This window comes from Acomys minous (assembly GCF_964271855.1).
Source record: "Acomys minous genome assembly, chromosome: 15".
Lineage (NCBI taxonomy): Eukaryota > Metazoa > Chordata > Mammalia > Rodentia > Muridae > Acomys > Acomys minous.
Window position 1 is genome coordinate 24383189 of NC_140497.1, and position 20722 is coordinate 24403910.

At 46.1% G+C, this 20722-nt stretch overlaps 1 protein-coding gene across 1 annotated transcript; it reads right to left on the reverse strand.

Annotated features, from left to right (window-relative positions):
* Nucleotides 1-557: 557 nt before the first annotated feature.
* DCTN6 (dynactin subunit 6) lies at nucleotides 558-20161 on the reverse strand. The gene is made up of 7 exons (XM_084760381.1): nucleotides 20020-20161; nucleotides 15116-15180; nucleotides 6832-6937; nucleotides 5077-5165; nucleotides 3840-3887; nucleotides 2460-2602; nucleotides 558-918 (listed from the first exon to the last, which is right to left on the reverse strand). The coding sequence occupies exons 1-7, from the start codon at nucleotides 20040-20042 to the stop codon at nucleotides 820-822; spliced, it is 573 nt and encodes a 190-aa protein (XP_084616507.1). The 5' UTR covers nucleotides 20043-20161; the 3' UTR covers nucleotides 558-819.
* Nucleotides 20162-20722: the final 561 nt, after the last annotated feature.

A 20722-nucleotide genomic window follows, 5' to 3' on the forward strand; every position in this document is an offset into this window, starting at 1 on the left:
CCCCTAGTCTTAGTTTATCTTCAGAAACCCAGGAAGACACTAAGCTAAGTGGTCGTTTGCTTGCCATTTTAACAGAGGATAGTTCCTTCTGACTACACCCGAGGCTTCTCTTCCTTAGAGAACATAGAGATGTGTACTCTTTGGAAGCAGTGAGGTCTACACTCAGTTGGTGCTGAAATCTTACCTGCATTTTCAGTTGTGAGTCTAGCCTTTAATTGGCCAAGCCATCTCCTAGCCCTCACATGCATTACCATTTTATTAATTTATTCACTTTTTATGTGCACATTTTGCCTGTGTATACGTCTATGTCCCACTTGCATGCCTGGTGCCCTTGGAGGTTAGAAGAGGGCATCAGATGCCCTAAAATTGGAGCTAGAGATGGTTGTGAACCACTGCGTGGGTGCTGAGAATCAAACCCAGCTCCTCTGGAAGCGCAGCATATGCTTTTAACCACTGAACCCTCTCTCCAGCCCCTCACCTCCATTTTTATTTAAACAGCTATAAGTACACCAGAGGTAAAGTATGATAAATATTAGTAACAAAAACTAAAGCAGCTATTTGGGAAGATTAACGTGAGTAGTCAAACTTTTATTCAGTTATTACGGTATATGGTTACATCAGAACATGTCATCATGTCTTTTCCATAATAAATGCATGGCTAACATTTCATATAAAAAAAGAAAAGCTGAGTCTGTAAGTTACCAGAACGAGGACAGGGACACAATACACTGTAAAGGCAGCTGCGAGGGGAAACTCCAGTTTCCAATGTACAGGCCCTGTGCTGCTTACACGCTGGCAGAGGCGGTCACTACCCGCGGCTTAGTTCTTAACAGGAGTCGAGCTTCCTTTCATGGTCTTCTTTAGGTGGTGGTAATTGGGCAAGATTTTCATCAGGAAATCCAGCTGCAGTGTCTGGGGCTGAGCAGAGGAGACAAGGAAGATGGACAAAAGGCAAGGTCAGCAATGCCCGGTAGAAATGTTTGGAGTGTCGGAGTTCAACATGCTTTCCACTCATCTACTTTCTTTAGCTGCTTGCTGTCTTAAATCTGTAATGGTATGTAGTATGTCCGAGAAGAAATAAGGCCAGACAATTTTATGTAGAAAAGCACACAGAAAAGCATTTTAAGTCTGTTTAGATTTTCACCCTGGTTTCTAAACATTAAGCGCTTCCCACACCCCTGTGATGCCCTCAGCTGAGCGTTCCTCTCCATAGGCCCTCACTGTCCATGTCCAGATTGCAATCTCACGTGAGGGACTTGTAGAAAGCAGGCGTTCCTCCCTAGGCGCTGTGTCAGAGTGCAAGGGGCCTGCCTTAATAAAGACCATTGTGAGATCCTTACGGTCGGGGACATGCGAGGGACAGTCGCACACCTCTGATCCGTTCAGGACTTCTGATGCTCTGGCTCACTCTCTTCTGATTGCCTTTCTGCAATTCTAGCTGTATTTCCCCCTTTAATCACTTTTGCTATTATACAGAAAGATAATTAAAAAACTAAATTTTCCAGTTAGTCTATGGAATACCATCTCATAATAGTAACAATAACGCTAAGACTACAAAAGGAGAGTAGCCCAGGGGGCGTGTCTTGGCATGCTTGACACCCTGGTTTGCCTCTCAGCACCACACAGTCAGGCACAGTGGAGCACAACAGTAACCCAGCCCCGGGGAGCTGGAGTCAGGAGGACAGTTCAAGGTCATCCTTGGCTGTAAGTTCCAGACCAGCAGGTACTACATTAAACTCTGAGAATGGGAAAGTGGAGTAATCTAGAAAGAACTGGTTTTAATTTATGATAAAATAAAGGTTAAGAAAGGTCAGGTATCAGATGTCTTGAAAATATTTTCTTTGTGGGGGAGAAAAAGGAAGCTCAAGAAATCTATACTGAGAATGCCAAGACATGAGCTCCAGAATTTGAGTTACCAGGAAGGAAAGACTTTGGAACCTGAGAAATCGCTAAAAAATACTTCCTTTATTCACAAACTGTGCTTATAACCAAGCCATGGGACTTTCATAAACTAAGTTAGAAACCCAGTGTGGCGTTTTAGGGTCATTCCTCATCTTGAAGATTTATATTCTGGAAGTGAATCAGTGGATTCACATTTTAGTATGAGGTTCAAAGGTGCATCAGAATAACTGCACACACACACACACACACACACACACACACACACAGAGAGAGAGAGAGAGAGAGAGAGAGAGAGAATGATTTATATACATACATATATATTTAATTTTAATCTAAAGAATGATTGAACTGCAAATAGATCCAAATTTCTGCAAATGTTTCTCTGATGTTTTATTCGACCGCCTTTGGGGACAGAACCCAGGGCCTTGTATGCTAATCATACCAGTGAGCCACGCCTCTGGCCTCTAATCATTTGCTGCCCATTGAGATAGTCATATGGAACTTTGGGAAAGTTAGTGGTCCTAGATGAACTCTTTTTAAAGAGAGTATTCTAGTACCTGTGGTCGCTCTGTCTGCACCCGTCGCAGGCAGTCTGCACCGTAGATCACTGTGTTCTCAGGGATGACTTCAAAAGTGTTTAAGTTGCAGCAAGCCCCGATGATGCAACCACTGGTCAAGATTACATTTCTGCCTACGTATGCTGCAGTGAAGACAGAATTACAACTTAGGACAACAAAGGAGGACTGACATTTCTCACTGTGTTTTTGTTTCCCTCTAAGATTTAGGTATAACTTGGCCTTAAGAAGTTGGAAGGAAATGTCCCATTACAGTAATTGTACAGACAGCACAGAAGCAGGCAGGCAGCGAGTGTGGGTAGATTTACTGGAGGCCCCACTAACAGGCTGTGTGGCACCGGGCAAGTCATCTCTTGCCATCTTGCCAGGATGCTGCTGGACCAGAAGATGACAGGCAAGATCTCTAAGCAAGGAGTCTATCAGACATCTTTGCTTCCTTTAAAGATCAGTGAGGTATAGCTGGGCATGGTGGCGCACGCCTTTAATCCCAGCCCTTGGGAGGCAGAGGCAGGCGGATTGCTGTGAGTTCGAGGCCAGCCTGGTCTACAAAGTGAGTCTAGGACAGCCAAGACTACACAGAAAAACCCTGTCTCGGAAAAAAAAAATATCAGCGAAGTGGTGAATTTCAATGCCCAGCATGCCTGTCTCTCAGAGATACAGAAAAGGTCAAGACCACAGTACCAGCCGGTAATGGAAACTAAAAACTATGAAGCAAATTAAGAGAAGGTACTCTTTTGTTGTTAAAAAAAAAAAAAAAAGCATTCTCCTCTTGTCAGTCAGGCTCAAAAAGGGAAGGTAATGTTCTAGAGAAGTGTTCCCCGGGCTGGAGAGATGGCCCTTTGCTAAAGGCTAGGCTCACAACCAAAACTATAAGGGAAGTGTTCCCTCTGAACTTGAGGGACAAGCTGTGGGGACTGGTTCCCAGCAGTGTTGGGGACCTCACATAATGCCCTGCCTGGCCCTAATTTTGATAAGTAGATGACACCTATCTCTGACTGGCTAGGGTGAAGCAAACCTGAAATTAAAGCAATGCCTGGCGAACCTGCTGTTTTCTCTTTCATTCGAGAAGAATGCTGTTCAGCTACAGCCCTGCCAGCACATTTAGCAGAACTTGCCTCAGGTCTTTCAATGGGGCACTAATCCAGCCCCAGCTTAACTGTACACAGATGGCTTTTTAGCTTAATGTAGTTAGCCACATTATCAGATAACCATGTTAGGGTCTTCTGAGGCAAAGACTTAGCCCGACAATGATGCTGGTCCCATCCAAGCATGCCACCTTGCTTGTACTTAGGCCATTTCCCAGGACACAACAAAGAGAAAGGAAGTAATCACTCTGACAATACAACTGTAAGCACAGCTTACCTTTTGACTCAATGACATTGTTATCTCCCATTTTCATGGCTTGGGAATCTGTAAGCCTGAGTTAAATTAATACTTTTTCCCATGCATACAGAATGTCCTCAGTGTACTGGGGACAGAAGTGGAAAGGGCGCACAGGCTCATCCTTGCCAGGATTCTTGCTTAGGGCCAGTCTATAGTAAGGCTTTCGTACTCAAACTAAAATCTCTCCACTCATAAATAAATGAGTCATACAGCTTTAGTTTACTACATTTGCTTATTTCCTGTGTGTATGTCTGTACTTGTGTCTGCTCAGACCTGTGTGCCAGGGTGTGTGTGTTGAAGTCAGAGGACAAATTGAGGGAGTCAGTTCTCCCTTTTCATGTGGGACCAGGGACTGAACTCAAGAAGTCAGGCTTGGTGACAAGGGCTTTTACCTGCTGAGCCATCCTGTTAGCTCTTGCATCAGACGGAAGCCAGAATTAGTTTCTCAGTGTCTAATGCCCTCAAACCACTGTTACTGGTTGACAAGCTAGTCTTGGTAAGTAAGGGACTTTCAAAGCAGTAGAGATGTGTGTGCACGCATGCCAGGAGTACTTGAGTGTGTGCATGCCTGCATGCATGTGTCCGGGTGTTTCCCGTTCTGAGGGACTTCGTTTTCTGTGGTGATAGGGATTGAACACACACTAGCCACGTGCTCTATTCCACAGCCCCAATTCCCAGAAAAGATGGCTCTGTCTCTATCGCTATCTTCCTCCCTCTACCTACTCCTCTTCCTAGAAGATTTCTTGGGTTTTTCAGGACAGGGTTTCTCTGGGTAGCCCTGGCTATCCTGAAGTTACTTTGTAGACCAGGCTGGCCTCGATCTCACAGAGGTCCACCTGCCTCTGCCTCCACAGTGCTGGGATTACAGGTGTGCACTACCATGGCCAGCCTAAAGATTTAAAAATTTTTTTAAAATGATTTATTATTTTTTTCATGCACATTGGTGTCTGCTTGCATGTGTAATCTGTATGAGGGTGATGGATCCCCTAAAACTGGAGTTACAGACAGTTGTGAGCAACCATGTGGGAGCTGGGAATGAACCCAGGTTGTCTGAAAGAGCAGCCATCTCTCCAGTCCCCAGAAGAGTTCTTAACATACTGCAATGACTCTGCTGAAAGAGCCTGACGGCCTCGACTATAACACATATCTAAGGATGCCAGTTTCTACACAGGAAGAGATCTGGGCGCCATCTGAGGCACACTAAAGCAAAGGATACGACAGCCAACTTCAAACACGTTATTGGTGCCAATGATCATAGGTTTGGGTTCCGGGTCTTCAGTGTCTGGGATGATATTATCTGGATGACTATAAAGAGAAGACAATCACCAAAGGCCAGTGCCGACACAGTAAGCAGCTGCCATCCATTTGCGAGTGTGAAGCAACTGTCCCATTTTACCTGCACCAAGCTTAGGACAGGCAGCTGCGCCTAGCCCCTGAGCCACCTGAGCTGCTTCTCCTCAGTGCTGGGGAAGGCTGGGTTCTGAGCTGAACAGAGCCACAGAAATGTAAGGAGTCACAGGTAGACAGACAACCTCAGAAGAGGCTGTCACACCTTTAGCCCAGCACTCTCCCAAGGTCTCTGCGGTTCCAGACAGCCTGGTCTCTAAAGTGAGCTCAGGACAGCCAAAACTACCGAGAGCCTGTCTCAAAGAGAGAGGGGGAGAGGCACCAGATCCCCTGGAGCTAGAGTCACTAGAGGATGTGGCTGCCCCAGGTGAGCGGGGAGAACTGAGCTCACGAATTCTGAGGAAGAGCAAGTGGTTTTAACCACTGCGCCATTTCTCTAGCCTTCTTATTTCTTTTTTTTTTTTTTTTTTTTTTTGGCTTTTCGAGACAGGGTTTCTCTGTGTAGCCTTGGCTGTCCTGGACTCGCTTTGCAGACCAGGCTGGCCTCGAACTCACAATGATCCACCTGCTTCTGCCTCCCAAGTGCTGGGATTAAAGGCGTGTGCCACCACGCCCGGCTGCCTTCTTATTTCTTAAATTCTAAGTTCAGAGGACCTTCTCTAGGACATTATAAGAAACAAGACAAAACAAAACCCTGCCACATATACTTTTAACCTGCTAGAGAGCAATCAAAATTATGCCTAACTTGAGAATTTTCCATTCATAATAATCACTTTAAACTGGGAAATGTGTACAGATATCCACATGAAACAGTTATCTCGTGATCAGGGGTACTTAGTGAAATGTGTGGACAGTAACGCTCTGCCCCCGAGGACACGTCTCTGCCAGCTGACCTCTGCAGAGCAGGCCGCTGAGAATGGCTCACAACCAAGGAGCCAGAGAAAGACTATTAACCCTGAAAAGAAAAAAATGGCTTCCTACCTTAAGCAAAGCTGTCCTGTGTAAGTGTCAGACAAGTCAGCCTTTTTAGCACAGCTGAATATTTTCCCACACAAATTGCATACATTGTTGCTACAAGTTAGGTGAAAGCTTGAATTTCTTGCCAAAATTTTATCTAGAAAAATTTATACAAGCTTTTGAACATATCATGGGCATTACAGCCCAGTTCACAAAGATAAACATTGTTTAACATTTTATCACATTTTATCTTTAAAGTTTACGTATCGCTACAAGGGTCCCATACTTTGTGAATATAATTCTGCCTTGTTACCCATGTGGAACTTGGGAAAATACAGTTACAATCACATGGGCACATCAGAAGAAATCCAGCCAGAAATGTCTACAGTGTGCTAGGTGTAACACCAGGATCCTGGATGGGCTCAGGAAACCATTACAGGCTTGATGAAAGTGTCCACCGGGGACCACACGACCCAGGGCTCCGGGATCTGGTTTTCTCAGTGTTTTTCTGGTCTGGTTCTGGGTTCCTCGTGTGCTTAAACACCGTCTCTAGCTCTGGAAGTGTCCACTTTCTTGAGCTAAGCTGTAAAAGGCTCTGGACCAGCTGACATTGTTGGAAAGTCCTCCCTGTGGCGGTCAGCTGAGGGAGCCGGTAGTGTCTACTCACGCATTTATGATGAGAGCCTGCTCTTCGATGAGGTTACCTTCACCGATAATTATCGGCCCAGCCTCTGCAATAATTCGTGCTTTAGGGTGGATCACTGTCCTAGGGCCTGTGAAACAGAGCAAGTGAGAAGAAATTATCAAGTGTGGGTTACTCTTGCGGCAGGAGGGTGGGAGGTGATGGAGGTGGGTGAGGCTTCTGGGAGGAACATTTTCTAAGTCGGTGCCAGGCACCAAACTAAGTGCCTTACAAGTACTATCTCCAGCCGTATCACAGCGGTCAGCGCCAAATGTAGAGCAAGGTCAATGAAAGGGCACATGAGGCAGAGCCAGACTGCACAGCATTCCTCCAAGCTCCTGTGACCTCAGCAGGATGCAGGAGATGAGACTGTGGGAAAGGTTAGATACGGTGATGCTGGAGACAGAGTGTGGCACATAGGTGGTGAAAAAAACTAATGTTTCTGTCCTTTTAGAATGCAGCACTTCCATCTTTTACTACATGACTGAGAAAACATGGATGCACAGAAGTCAGGAAACAGGGTCCACCTTCAGCCTCACTCTGTTGTTATCTTGAGTACAGGCTGGCACACTGAAGCAGGCAGGCCAGGTGTGGACAGTTCATGTTTTAAAGACAATGGAGGCTAGAGGAACCAGGGAGGAATGCTGGGCCATCAGACTGAGGTTGGGAGACCCAAGACACCTCAGTCTCAATCTAAGGGCACAAGGAGGACCCCCTCAGAGAACTGGGTGGAAGGCCCTGACTCCTCTGGAGTGAGCAGGCACAGTACACACACTTATCTGCCACTGATAAGAAAACAGGCTTTCCTCCGGCCTCACACCCACGTGCTCTTATCTCAGTAGCGAAGCTTGAGGCTAGTTTCTTTTCCTGTTTTTGTTTCGTTTCTTAAGGCAGGATGCCACTCTGTAAACCTGCTGATGGACTCTGCCTAGCCTCCTGAGTGCTGGATTACTCAGCTCTTTATCTATTTGTACACAGTGACAAGAAGTCACTCACTCAGGAAGGAAGGTGGACAAAAGGACCAAGGGGCAAAGGTGACACTTTCCAGGATTCTGTGGTATAAACTGTTATCTTTTATATATATAAAAAAGGTCATTTACTGGCTTATAAAAGGAAGAAGATGCAACACTCTGTTACAGGACAACAGGAAATTAACAGATGCCAGGAGAGCAACGCAACTGGTGAGTGTGTGTAGGTAGCATGCACAAGGCCTGGTGGGATCCCAACACCAAAGTCTCTTATACACAAACACACACTCTGAACACAAGAACACAGGCTATTTGTGCCCTCTGCATTTATCTGGAAAACTAGGACTACTTAGTGCACAACCCCAAACCCATGAAGTAACTACGAAGACCTTCCTGGCGAACAGAGCTGCTCAGTGCAGCTCATTTTTTTTTTTTCCTGAGATGAAGAATTAGGGGGAACTGATAAAGAGGGCCAGGGCCCCAAACAGGACACAGAGTACTCGCCAAGGCACACAATCTAGTATGAGATAGCACAAGAAGCCTTGATAATCCCTCACACCACTGGCTATTAATTAAATTCCCAAATAAAGTCTGCATTTCAGGATAGAAGAGAGAGCTACTGAGATCCCTGGGAATGTTCTCAAAGTGACCACGAGTGCCTCCTTCTTATGTGTATGTGTGTATCTATACATGTACATATGTGCACACACTTATACAAATAGATATAAAATAAATAGACAATCATTACTAAAAGTTAAAGCAAGCATGAAGTAAGTCCCACTCCTTACTGACTTGACTGTTTAAAGTGCAGGGGAAAGCTACTGCAGACTAAACACTGCAGGACACTTGAGACCTGCAGACACCAGTACGTACAACCACTAGGAAGTTTAAAATAATAAAACGTGGAGAAAAGCATTCACATGCCTCGTCTCACATTACATTACTATCTCTCACTGATCTAACTCACTCCTAAGAATGGGCACTGAGGCACTCCAGTCTCCAGTGCTCAACAATGCTGTCGCAAATAACAAGTTCCAGTGGTAGGAGCCGACGGAGAGCTGTAGCTCACACAATATAGATTTCTATTTTGCTTCAGAATACTCAAAGGGTCATGGTTTATTTTAGGTTCTTTGTAATTAGAGCCCCAGTCTGTATCCACCCTTGTCTAGAAATTCTAGACTTTGGGGTCTCACATACACGTTATGTGCTCTGTGCGTGCTTATGCCCTCTCATGTACACGCCATGTGCTCTGTGCGTGCTTATGCCCTCTCATGTACACGCCATGTGCTCTGTGTGTGCTTATGCCCTCTCATGTACACGCCATGTGCTCTGTGTGTGCTTATGCCCTCTCATGTACACGCCATGTGCTCTGTGCGTGCTTATGCCCACTCATGTACAGGCCATGTGCTCTGTGCGTGCTTATGCCCTCTCATGTACACGCCATGTGCTCTGTGCGTGCTTATGCCCTCTCATGTACACGCCATGTGCTCTGTGTGTGCTTATGCCCTCTCATGTACACGCCATGTGCTCTGTGCGTGCTTATGCCCTCTCATGTACACGCCATATGCTCTGTGCGTGCTTATGCCCTCTCATGTACACGCCATGTGCTCTGTGTGTGCTTATGCCCTCTCATGTACACACCATGTGCTCTGTGCGTGCTTATGCCCTCTCATGTACACGCCATGTGCTCTGTGTGCGCTTATGCCCTCTCATGTACACACCATGTGCTCTGTGTGTGCTTATGCCCTCTCATGTACACACCATGTGCTCTGTGCGTGCTTATGCCCACTCACGTACAGGTCATGTGCTCTGTGTGTGCTTATGCCCTCTCATGTACACACCATGTGCTCTGTGCATGCTTATGCCCACTCACGTACAGGTCATGTGCTCTGTGTGTGCTTATGCCCACTCATGTATACACTATGTATTTTCCCATCTATAAAAGGACAGGATCCTTAGCAACCTACCTTGCCGGATGGAAAATGTGGGTTACCAGAAAGAAAGGGAAGTCACAGGATCTGACCTGCAGCTCTTAAGGTGAGATTCAGGGGCTGACAAGACGGCCCAGCAAGTAAAGCCACTACCACCAAGCCTAGTGACCTGAATTCTATCCCCGAAACCCACATGCTGGAAGCTACTGCTTAGGGCTGGCCTCTGACCACACACTTGTATGCACACAATAAAACATTAAAAATGAGAAGCTCACTGTTTGCCACAAAGAGTTAAGAACTTCTGAAAGCTGAGCAAAATGGCCAATTTAGGCCTGAGGACAGACCAGAAACTGCTCTCTCCTTTACTCAGGTGTCATGGTAGCAGCTGGTAGCCACGGGAGAGACCTCTGGTTAATAAAAGGTTAAGCAGGGCTGTGCCAAGCGCAGGTCTCTGGTCTGTGCTGGGGAGAGCAGAAGGAGGCACCCGCATCCTGCTGACCCTCAGCCAGAGCTGGAGGCAGCAGAACCTGGAGAAGCCGTCTGAGGTTGTATTACGATGGCTAGGGCCCGCTGGCACTGTGACCGCTCTGTCTTCTTTAACATTCTTCCAATGTGCACCTCTGAAAATAAATGACACTGCGTTTTCTTTTTTTTTTAACCTTTCAAAAATACACGATACAGGGCCAAGCCAAGCCAGCTCAGTCAGGATCCCTGGAGCCACTTGCCTGAGAGTGACACGTGAGGTTGTCCCTGGCCTTGACATGTTCGAGCGCGCGCGCGCGCGCACACACACACACACACACACACACACACACACACTACAGCTTGGCCTGGTGGTACCACCTGCAATCCCAGCACTTAGGTGGGCGCAGGAGGATCTGAAATTCAAAGCCATGCTGGACTTCACGAGTTAGAGGCCAGCCTGGGCTATATGAGACTGTCTCACAAAACAAAACAAAACAAAACAAAACAAGCAAAACAAAGCTATTATATAACAAGACCAAATCAGAATGAGGTTTTTTTGGTTTTTTGTTTCTTTTGAGCAGGGCCTCTCTATGTAGCCCTGGCTGCCCTGAAACACCGTATGTAGATCAGGCTGACCTCGAACTCAGAGATCACTCTGCTGAGATTAAAGGCGTGTGTCACCATGCCTTGCGTCGGAGCAGTTTAGGCTGGTGTGTTATTGCTGTCATTATTATTTGTTAATCATTAGTTACTAATAAGTAACTGGAAAACCCCTGGTTATTCAGGGACTTCCCCATGAAGCTTAGGTGAGGTCTTTGATTTTGACACTACTGCCACCTGCTGGCATCCCAGCCCAACTGCAGGTTGTGGCACACATGGGCTGAAATAACCTGTGGGCAACCCATCTGCTTTAAACTGAGATGAAAGCAGCACTAAACTGAACAGGCTAGCACACAGCACACGTGACAGCTAACAGTGCGGTCTGGAGAACAGAAAGGCGACACAGCTGTCTGCAGTTTCACCCTGAATGCCTGGCAGCAGAGGGCCTGGCAGTGAGGCAGCCTTAGCGACAGCATGCTGGCTGGTAGGCAGGCTCCTCCAGGTTTTCCTGGTGTCACAAGCACTTTTACCGAGAATGGGTCTGTTTAAGGGTCCTGTTTAAGGGTCTTGAAGTTAAAATGCTTAAAAAGAAAGTCACCATGTGGAGTCCCTTTCCCCACTTAACTCTGTTATGGACCTCCTCGGAGCTGGCCCTGGCAGGGCAGTTTGTGTATTTTCCTACTGAGTGTGCTGAAAGCCTCTCTGGCTTATCTCCTTGTTTGGACAAATGTGTCTGGAGTCAGAGCTGCCTTAACTGGTGGATGAATTATTTTTCTGACCGGCTGGCCAGGCTTCCGGAGCACGGCCAGGAAGACATTCCTGCATTCTGCCTCCCTGTCCCTCATTTGGTAAAGGGTGCGCTTCACCTCTGCCACAGACAGCAATCTCTGGGTACATTTTCATATATCACTAAATAATTTTTAAATAAACCCAAGCTCTTTCTTTTTAAAGTTAAACAACTCCCTGACCACTGTTTTGCATACTGAGAAAGAGGCCCGCAGAGAGGCTTTGGTAAGCTCTGCTGGGGAGAATGGTTAAGTGAGACAGGCTCCCACCATGCCCAGTCTGCTCCTCTTACGCCCCTTGCTTGAGCCCTGTCCGCAGCAGGGATCTGCCCTCACAAGCACATGGTCTAAGACTATGCTGGGGATCTTCCTCATAAGCCAGTCAGCTCTCAAAAGGAGGATTTACAGGAAGTAATTTGTAGCAATCTAAAGAGAAACAAATTTGATGCTGTGAAAATTAGCAGGAGCCTTAGTTCTGAGCACCTTCGAATGGGGGTGTGCTTCCCAGGGCTGTAAGCCAGAGTCCTCCTTTTAAGGGCTGGACTTCCCCATCCACCCCCTGCAACTCCTCCCTCCACCCATCTCTGTCATCCCCCAATTAGCATATAGGTAGCCCCACTAGCCTGCCTCTAGGTTGCTTAGTAACCTCTGATGATATCACCTGCCCTGCCAGGTGAGTGCCAGATGCCTTTCTGCTATGCACCAGATATAAAGGACCAATCATCACTGTGCGCCACGGTGCGCCCTTCTGCCTGGGTGTCTCTCCCCCTCCCTGTTTCTGAGGTACCCCCCTTTCCTCTATCTCCCTCTCACGGTTGTTCTTCCACTGTCTCTTTGCCTTCATACAATAAATCTCTTCATACTAGATCTGTTGTGTGGCCTCTATATTTTTATATATAACACCCCCATCCACATATCTCCATTTTGAGACAGGGTGCTGTAAGCAGCCCTGATATACACATACCTGGCTTCACACTTCTAACCAATTTCACTGATATGACAAATAACTGAACTTCTAGAAAAGCACAGATCCGATTTAAGGTTCTAGTAACTTGAAACACAGCAAAAGAAAAACCCATCCACTTCAAACTAGTAAAAGTGTTAAAAGATGGGCCATCCACGCACGGAGAACCCAGCCCACGTTCTGTTTACTGCTCTCGGACTCTCCAGTAAGCAGTTTATCGAGTGCCACTGCCAACTGCACACATCAGAGAAGATTTACATCGATCACTGCAGGAGCCAGAGCAAATGTAACGAGACACTTGAAAAGGAAAACCAAGACCTGGTCAGAGAGCTGGAAGCAGACAGCTCCGCTCTGATTAAACTGTAATGGTGTCTCTCAGGAGGACTTAAATCTGAGGGGTTATTTCAGAAAACTGAATAGCTGCCAAGAGGCTGGAGATAGCGTACACTAGATGCAACAATGACAGAAATAATTAAGCCCAAACTCTGGAAAAACTCCTTATTTATATACACAATTAAGGAGATATAAGGCTTGAGTATGGGGCTGGGGAGAGACAAACACGCATAGCAGGAGATAGGACTATGGAGACACAATGCTCTATAATGCATCACTCTCCTGCATCTTTTCCTTGCTTTAAAAATGGAATTGTTTTTAAAATAAATGTAAACATGTTTAGTGCATGCTTAGCACATATGTGATGTCAAGTACCACTATGTGTGTGGTAATACATACACACATATGTAATATACATAAAACAATTCACTCTGTTGATAAACATCAGATCATTTCTGGCTTTTTTCTTTAAAGATTTTTTAAAATCACTTCTAAGGAAGTAGGTGTGAACATGATCAAAGTACATTGTATGAAATTCTCTAAGGATTAATAGAACTTTTAATTTTTTAACCATTTCTTGAGGCTGGATGCAGTGTCAAATGCCTTTAACCCTAGCACTTAGGAGCTAAGAGTTATATAGTGAGACTGTGTCAAAACTTCTTATGCTGTAATCTATCACAAAAAAAATCTGTAATTACATACCATTTACATATTTAGTATTCTAACTGTTTATTATCAGCCAGTGGTCAAATGCCAGATTGAAAGTGCATCTGGGGGCTGGAGAGATGGCTCAGTGATTAAGAGCACTGGCTGTTCTTCAAGAGACTCAGGTTCAATTCCCAGCACCTGCATGACTGCTCACAACTGCCCATAACCCCAGTTACAGGGGAGCTGATGCCCTCCTCTGCTCTCAGCTAGCACTGTGCAACACATTCATACGTACATGCAGGCCAAACAGCCAAACACATAAAACAATAAAGTAAACACTGCCTTGGCTTTTATAATGAGGGAAACAACAAGAAAGGCAAAGGAGCAGAGAGCTGGGTGCTAGGTCCAGACACTATAGCCCAGGCGAGGGCCACTGTGGGCGTTGGGTGTGAAATGCCCCTGTAGGCTCCTTGGTAGCACTGTTTTTGGGAGATTGATGACCCCTTTAAGAGGAGGAGCCGGGCTCAGCGTGGTGACGCACGCACTCAGGGAGGCAGGGGCAGGCAGATTGCTATGAGTTCGAGGCCAGCCTGGTCTACAAAAGCGAGTCCAGTACAGCTAAGGCTAACACAGAGAGACCCTGTCTTGAGAAAATAAGATGTGCTAGGTAATACGTATATAGATAGGATAGCTATATCCATAGCATGAGCACACAGCTGTATACGTGACATAGCCTTAAACTTACCGAAACTTCCAAGACATGGAAAGGAAAAGATGGATGTAATGGGCCCATAGTTTAACAAAGGGTACAGTTCATTACAGCTGAAAAAGGTCTGAGGGTGAGAAAGCTGCCACATGGCAGGGTGGACAGGAAGCAGAGCTGGGCTAGAAACACCTAAGGAAAAAAAGAAAAAAGAAAAAAAAAAAGACCTGACCCCAAACTGAACCAAGAAACTGTTGGTGTGTAAGAACAGAAGAGCTACCTTAGCAGTGAGGGTGACAGGCAGTTGTGGCTAAGGATGAGTGCCCGTCACTCTGGCCTCCTTGCAGCAGAACCCTGACTTCATTAGGGGACCCTGCATCAGTGGGTCATGAGACAGGTGGGAGATGGTTGTGTGGAACTTTCAGGAAGGCTCTTCAAAAGAAGTGAACTCAAGCTGGAAGGTGGTGGCTGACTTTGGGAGGCAGAGGCAGTCAGATCTCTATGAGTTTGAGGCCAGTCTGGTCTACAGAGTGAGTTCAAGGACAGCCAAGGCTAAACAGAGAAACCCTGCCTCGAAAAGCAAATGAACAAACAACTGATAAAAATTAGAAATGAAACATAGGACAGGACATAAAGGTGAATCACTAAGAGGGATCACAGCATTAGAGCTTGAGAAACAACAGGGTTTAGCGCACTGGCTGCTCTTCCAGAGGTCCTGAGTTCAAGTCCCAGCAACCTCATGGTGGCTCATAGCCATCTATAATGAGATCTGGTGCACTCTTCTGGAGTGCAGGCAGAACACTGTAAGTATAATAAATAAATAAATCTTTTAAGAGAGAGAGAGAGTGAGTTCGAATTAATATTTGTCTTACCTATGGTTACGTCTCCTCTGATTTCACTTTCTACACACACAACTGCTCCGGGAGCGATCTTCACGCTGTAGGAAGACAAAGGGAACACTCACCTGAGTAACATGTCAATTATGGAGGGCTGGCAAGATGCCTTTACTGATAAAGCACTGCTGTGTAAGCCCGATAAGCTGAGTTAGATTCTTGGAACGCATGTTAATAAACCCAAACATTTAAATAGTTATTATAGAAGGTATGCTGGGGCCAGAAAGATGACTCAGTGGGGTAAGGAGCGGATTAAAACTTGCTGCCAGGCCTGTCAACCTGAATTCAATCGTAGGTCCCACACGGTGGAAGGAGAGAACCAACCCCCTCTAAGTTGCCCTCTGACCACCACATGCACACTATCACGTGTGTACTCCCATACACAATAACACACACAATAAATGATAAATAAATGTGTACTAATCACTGTTCTGCTGTGGAAATAAAACACCCTGACCAGAGCAATACAGAAGGAAAACTTTACTGTGGCTTCTGAATCCAGAGGGATGAGCCTATCACAGTGGGGAGGCAGGCAGCAGGTGGCCGCAGAGCAGTGAAACAGGAAGCCGACACCATATCTTGAAAACACACACACACACACACACACACACACACACACACACGGCCTTTGAACTCTCAAAGCCCTCCAGTGACACACTTCTTCCTACACAGCCACAACTCCTAAACCTTTCTAAATAGCACCATCAACTAGGGACTAAGTATTAACACAAACACGCATGTAGAAGACAGTGTTATTCAAACCACACACACACACAAAAATAATAAAAATGTTTTTAATGAAGCTACATTGACTCTGTAGTTAAGAAAAGGTTTTAAAAGTTCACAAAGGGGCTCAGTGGTTAAGAGCACTGTCTGCTCTTCCAGACATCTGGAGTTCAAGTCCTAGCAACCACATGGTAGCTTACAACCATCTACACTGGGATCTGATGCTATCTTCTGGTGGGCAGGTGTAAATGCAGATAGAGTACTCATACATAAAGTAAATTAATAAATCCTTTAAAAATTCATGGAAAAATGGTAAGTTAATGGTAAGAGAGTTTAATATATTATCGGCTTCTTAAGTGGCAAAATCACATATACGTTTAAATGTTTAAGAAAACAGCTTTGGGCAAAAAAAGAAAGAAAGAAAGAAAGAAAGAAAGAAAGAAAGAAAGATGGATCTCTGTAAGTTCAAGGCCAGCCTGGTCTACAGAGTAAATTCCAGGACAGCCAGGGCCACACAGAGAATCTTATCTCAAAACAACAACAACAAAGAAAAGACAGAAAAAGAAAAAAGCTTTGGATCTTTTCTTTGAATTTATTAGCAGCATTGTGTCTAAACCACAAGAGGCTAACGATCACCTAGATGCCATCACCAGGGGATTGATTAAGAAGGATGGACTAATACAGTTATCAAAAGAGAAATTCCTTATACAAAGATTTGGACATGGTAATACACATCTGTAATCCCAGCAGAGGGGAGAATGAGGCAGGAGGATTATGAACTCAAAGCCAGCCTGACCTACATAGCAAAAGAAAGGAGAAAGGAAGTAAGGGAGGAAGAAAAACCAGTGGATGCAGATTTTGGTGTTTTCTTCTATTGTCTCTGGGGTGGCAGACAGGAACTGACAGAGGCTGCCTGCACGGAGACATGCTGTTAACAACCTTGGCAGCCAAAAACCTGGGAAGGGAAGGAATACATAGCCACTGACCTCACTGGAACAGTATATAAATGCCGCTGAGGTGTGTGGGATGGTCAAAAGCAACTGGAAGTATTCCTATGGAACTCATGAAAAAGGCCTGAAGATGTTATCTTTGATGAACAGACAAGCACAGGTCTCCTCTTTAACCTGTCTCCATCACTTACGCCCCAGGACTGCCCCAATGGTCCATAGTAATGCAAAAGCATCAGTTTTCCTTATTGATATGAAAAGCTGAAAATTTTTTCTAACACAAATTTCAGTGACCCTATTCTTAAAGATTATGATAAAAACATAACAGCAGGGCATGGTGGTGTACATTTGTAATCCCTGCTAAGGCAGGAAGATTGCACAAATTTGAAGCCAACCTGAGCTGCATAGCTTCTTTCAAGAAGACAAACAATGGGTGGGGGAGGCAGTGCACCTGTGCGATCCCAGCAGTGGGAAGCAGAGGCGGGTAGATCCCTCTAAGCTCAAAGCCAGGCCCATCTACATAGGGTGCCCTGTGTGCCAGGCCAGCCAGGCTCTATGGTGGCATTTTGTTAAAAAAAAAAAAGAAAGAAAGAAAAGAAAGAAAGAAATGAACAGACATAAAAGAAAGGAGGCAGTGGCTACAGTTCTAGATAGATCTTTGAAGCCAATGACTTTAGATACACTTGCAGCTTCCATCATTTTGTAAGACACTGACTTATATAAGGAATAAACGCAAAATCCTACCTTCTGAGTCACCACAAGTCCTGTCCAGAGTTAATCCACTGGCATCATCAAAACATGTAATTTTCCTACTAAGTTTGAAAAGAAACCCTATGTATTCTAACTGATCTGTCATGCTTTCTATTTCTGTGACAAAGACCATGACCAAGTACAATCGGGGAGGAAAGGGCTTATTTGGCTTACACTTCCTGGTCACAATCCACCCAGGCACGCAGGGCAGGGACTCAGACAGGAGCGTGAAGCAGAAACCCTGGTGGAAGACTGCTTGCTGGCTCACTTGCTCGGCGGCTTCCTTCCTTCCTTCCTTTCTTTCTTTCGGATTTATTTATTTTATGTATATGAATGCTTTTTTTGCATATACACCTGCTGGCCAGAAGAGGGCATCAGATCACATTATAGACGGTTGTAAGCCACCATGTTGCTGCGGGGGAAAATTGAACTCAGGACCTCTGGAAAAGCAGCTCTCTCCAGCCCCTAAGCAACTTTCTTACAAATGGCCCAGGTCGACCTGACTGGAGATGGATACTGCCCACAGTGGGCGAACCCTCCAGTGTCAATCACTGGTCAAAACACTCTCACAGACACGGACAACTCCACTTGAGGCTCCCCTCTCCCAGTGACTCTGCATTGCTTCAAGCTGACAATAAAAACTTCTCGGGACACTAACCCTAGAACTTTTATAGATGATCAAAGGGAAATGCACGCTGGGAATTTTTTGCAACAAAATTCATTCCTGTTCCTCACTGCTCTGACACGGGTATTCTCGGTTAGCTGAAAGCTGCCCAGAAACACTCTGCCTCTCTAGATCTCTGTCCTGTGATAACTGAACGATCCTCTGGATGCCCCCACCTTAGTTAGTATTTGGTTTGTGTTTGCTATTGTTTGTTTTGTTTTGAGACAGGGAACTCTCTATGTAGACCAGGCTAGCCTCGAACTCAGATTTGGAAATCTACCAGCCTCTGCCTCCTGAGTGCTGAGATTAACGGTGTGTGCCAGCACACCTAGCTCACTACTTTTTAAGTGCCATGTAGTAAATGTTTTTCATTTAAAGTGGTTTGGTGTTAAAATATTGCACTGTTTAAAGCTCTGGTTAAACAAGCTAGTCTTTATAGTGAAACTAGCACCAGGTTTTGCTACATAGGCCCAGTTGGCCTGGACCTTGTTATGTAGACTAGGCTGGCTGCCTTCACATTCGGAGATGTGGTTCTTGCCTCCCAAGAGCTGGAATGAAACTCATCTGACACCATTCCCAGCTTCTGTAACCACTCTCACTTTACCTCTGATTTCCTGTCACAACCTGTATCCTTCAAGCTTCTCACGAGGTAAGCACTACGTGGCATGCAACAGCCTGAGCAGCTAAGGTCAGAAGAGATTCCAAAATGTGCCCTAAAGAGAAGCCCCAGGTACTGTTTCCGTTAATCAACACACTTCTCAGGGAGGCAGAACGTAATTATTACTACGTTTACTACTAGCTCAACTGGTCTTAGTGGTAAACACGGTTACCAACATCTCCCCCTGGACTCACGCCACCCTGTAATGGTGGTGGGACACGGTGGGAAGCAGACCGCTGAGAGGTAGGGGAATTCAGACCTGGCAAATGGTAGGTCTGCTTCGCCCTTTGAAGGCTGTGGCGCAAGTGATGCTAACAGCAGATCTGTCTCTCTTTAGCGTATGAAAAAGGTGACAGCTCGCCTACTCAAATAAAGGAAAACCCTAAAATTGAACTTATGGCATCGGATACAACACGGGGGTTCGTTAAGGCAGCAGACGAGCTGGAGAGATGGCTCAGAAGTTAAGTGCAACTGCTGATCTTCCAGAATTTAGCTCTCAGCATCCAGTTACGGGGCTCACAAGGTCCAGGGGGAATCCCACGCCCTCTTCTGGCCTTAGAGACTTTGCACTCAAATGCACATACCTGCACACAGACATCCATGGATACATCCATACAGCAAAGAAAAAGGGAGAGGCAAACGAATCCCTTTGAGTTCAAGGCCGGCCTGCTATGTAGATACATAGTGGGGACCGGTAGGTAGGTAGTCAGGTAGGCAGGAGGGAGGGAGGGCTTTAAAATTTTTACAAAAATGTCTGACACAGAGGGTGCTCCACACCGGTACTGTTGCAAATAGCCCTTTACGTTTTTCTGTTGTTCTGTTCTAATGCCACCAACGGTCCCCACCTGTGAAGACCGTGACAGAAGCCCACACAGTGGGCGGCGTCCCGCCCGCCCAGCGCCCGCAGCCGTCCACCCCCCCGACCCCCCTCCAGAAGCCCCCCAATGGAGAGTCTGCGCAGGCGTGCTGGGGTGGGGGGGTCACGGAACAAACCCTCCCCGCCCCCAGCAGACGCTAGCGCGGGATTCTGGAACCATCCATTTAAACACCGTCTCGGCCTCCCGCCACACTGCGACTAGAAACAGGGTCCGCCCCTCCGGAGAGTGGACAGCAGGCTTTGGCCCAGCAGCACACGCACCTCTTTTGCGTCTTCTCCGCCATCCTCAGGCCCTACTCTCAGGAAGATCCGAGATCCACCCTGCTGCCTGGCTAGAGCGATGATCTCTACATCCGATTGCAAAGCCTGGCACGCCGGGAGGGGCGGGGCCTGAGAGACATTGCAGGCTGGCGCTTGCGCAGCGCAGATCCTTTGCTTTTTCCAGGGTGTTTGATTGCCTCGGTCTCCTACAGATGAAATTCACCTGCAGATCCTGCGGGCCTGCCTTCTGGAAAATTATTCTTCCACTTGACAGTGTTTACTTCACCAAGTCTAACCTAACCCCCGCTATCCTGTCCGTTATCGTTAGTTTTAACGTCTTAAAACACTTTCCCTAGCTTCTTCCCCAAGGCTTTTCTTGTCAAAATCTCTTTTGAACATCAAAATCAGTTTCTCAACTTCTCATTCCATGTGCGTGCGTGCGTGTGTGTGTACACGCCTGCATCTATGAATGCTTTTCCTGGCTATTTTTTTCCCCCTAAGGCATGCTTTCTCACACTTTCAAGAAGCCAAGCGACTTTCCACTCCCTACTGCTTTTCCTCAAGCCCTGGCCTTCTTCTAACCCTTTAAGTGCCAGATGGAATAGTCGTGATTCATTCTGAGAAACAGAACCATCAGGAGGTACGAATTAGGAGGTTTTGCAAAGAACCGGTTTGTGAGGGATCTGCTGTGCAAGACCAAAAC

Coding starts and splice junctions, on each gene's coding strand:
- DCTN6 (XM_084760381.1), bottom strand. CDS start 20,042: ATGGCGGAGAAGACGCAAAAGAG. Junction 2,603..3,839: donor CAATGTCATTGAGTCAAAAG/GTAAGCTGTGCT, acceptor TCTTCACTGCAG/CATACGTAGGCAGAAATGTA. Junction 919..2,459: donor TGCAGACAGAGCGACCACAG/GTACTAGAATAC, acceptor TCCTCTGCTCAG/CCCCAGACACTGCAGCTGGA.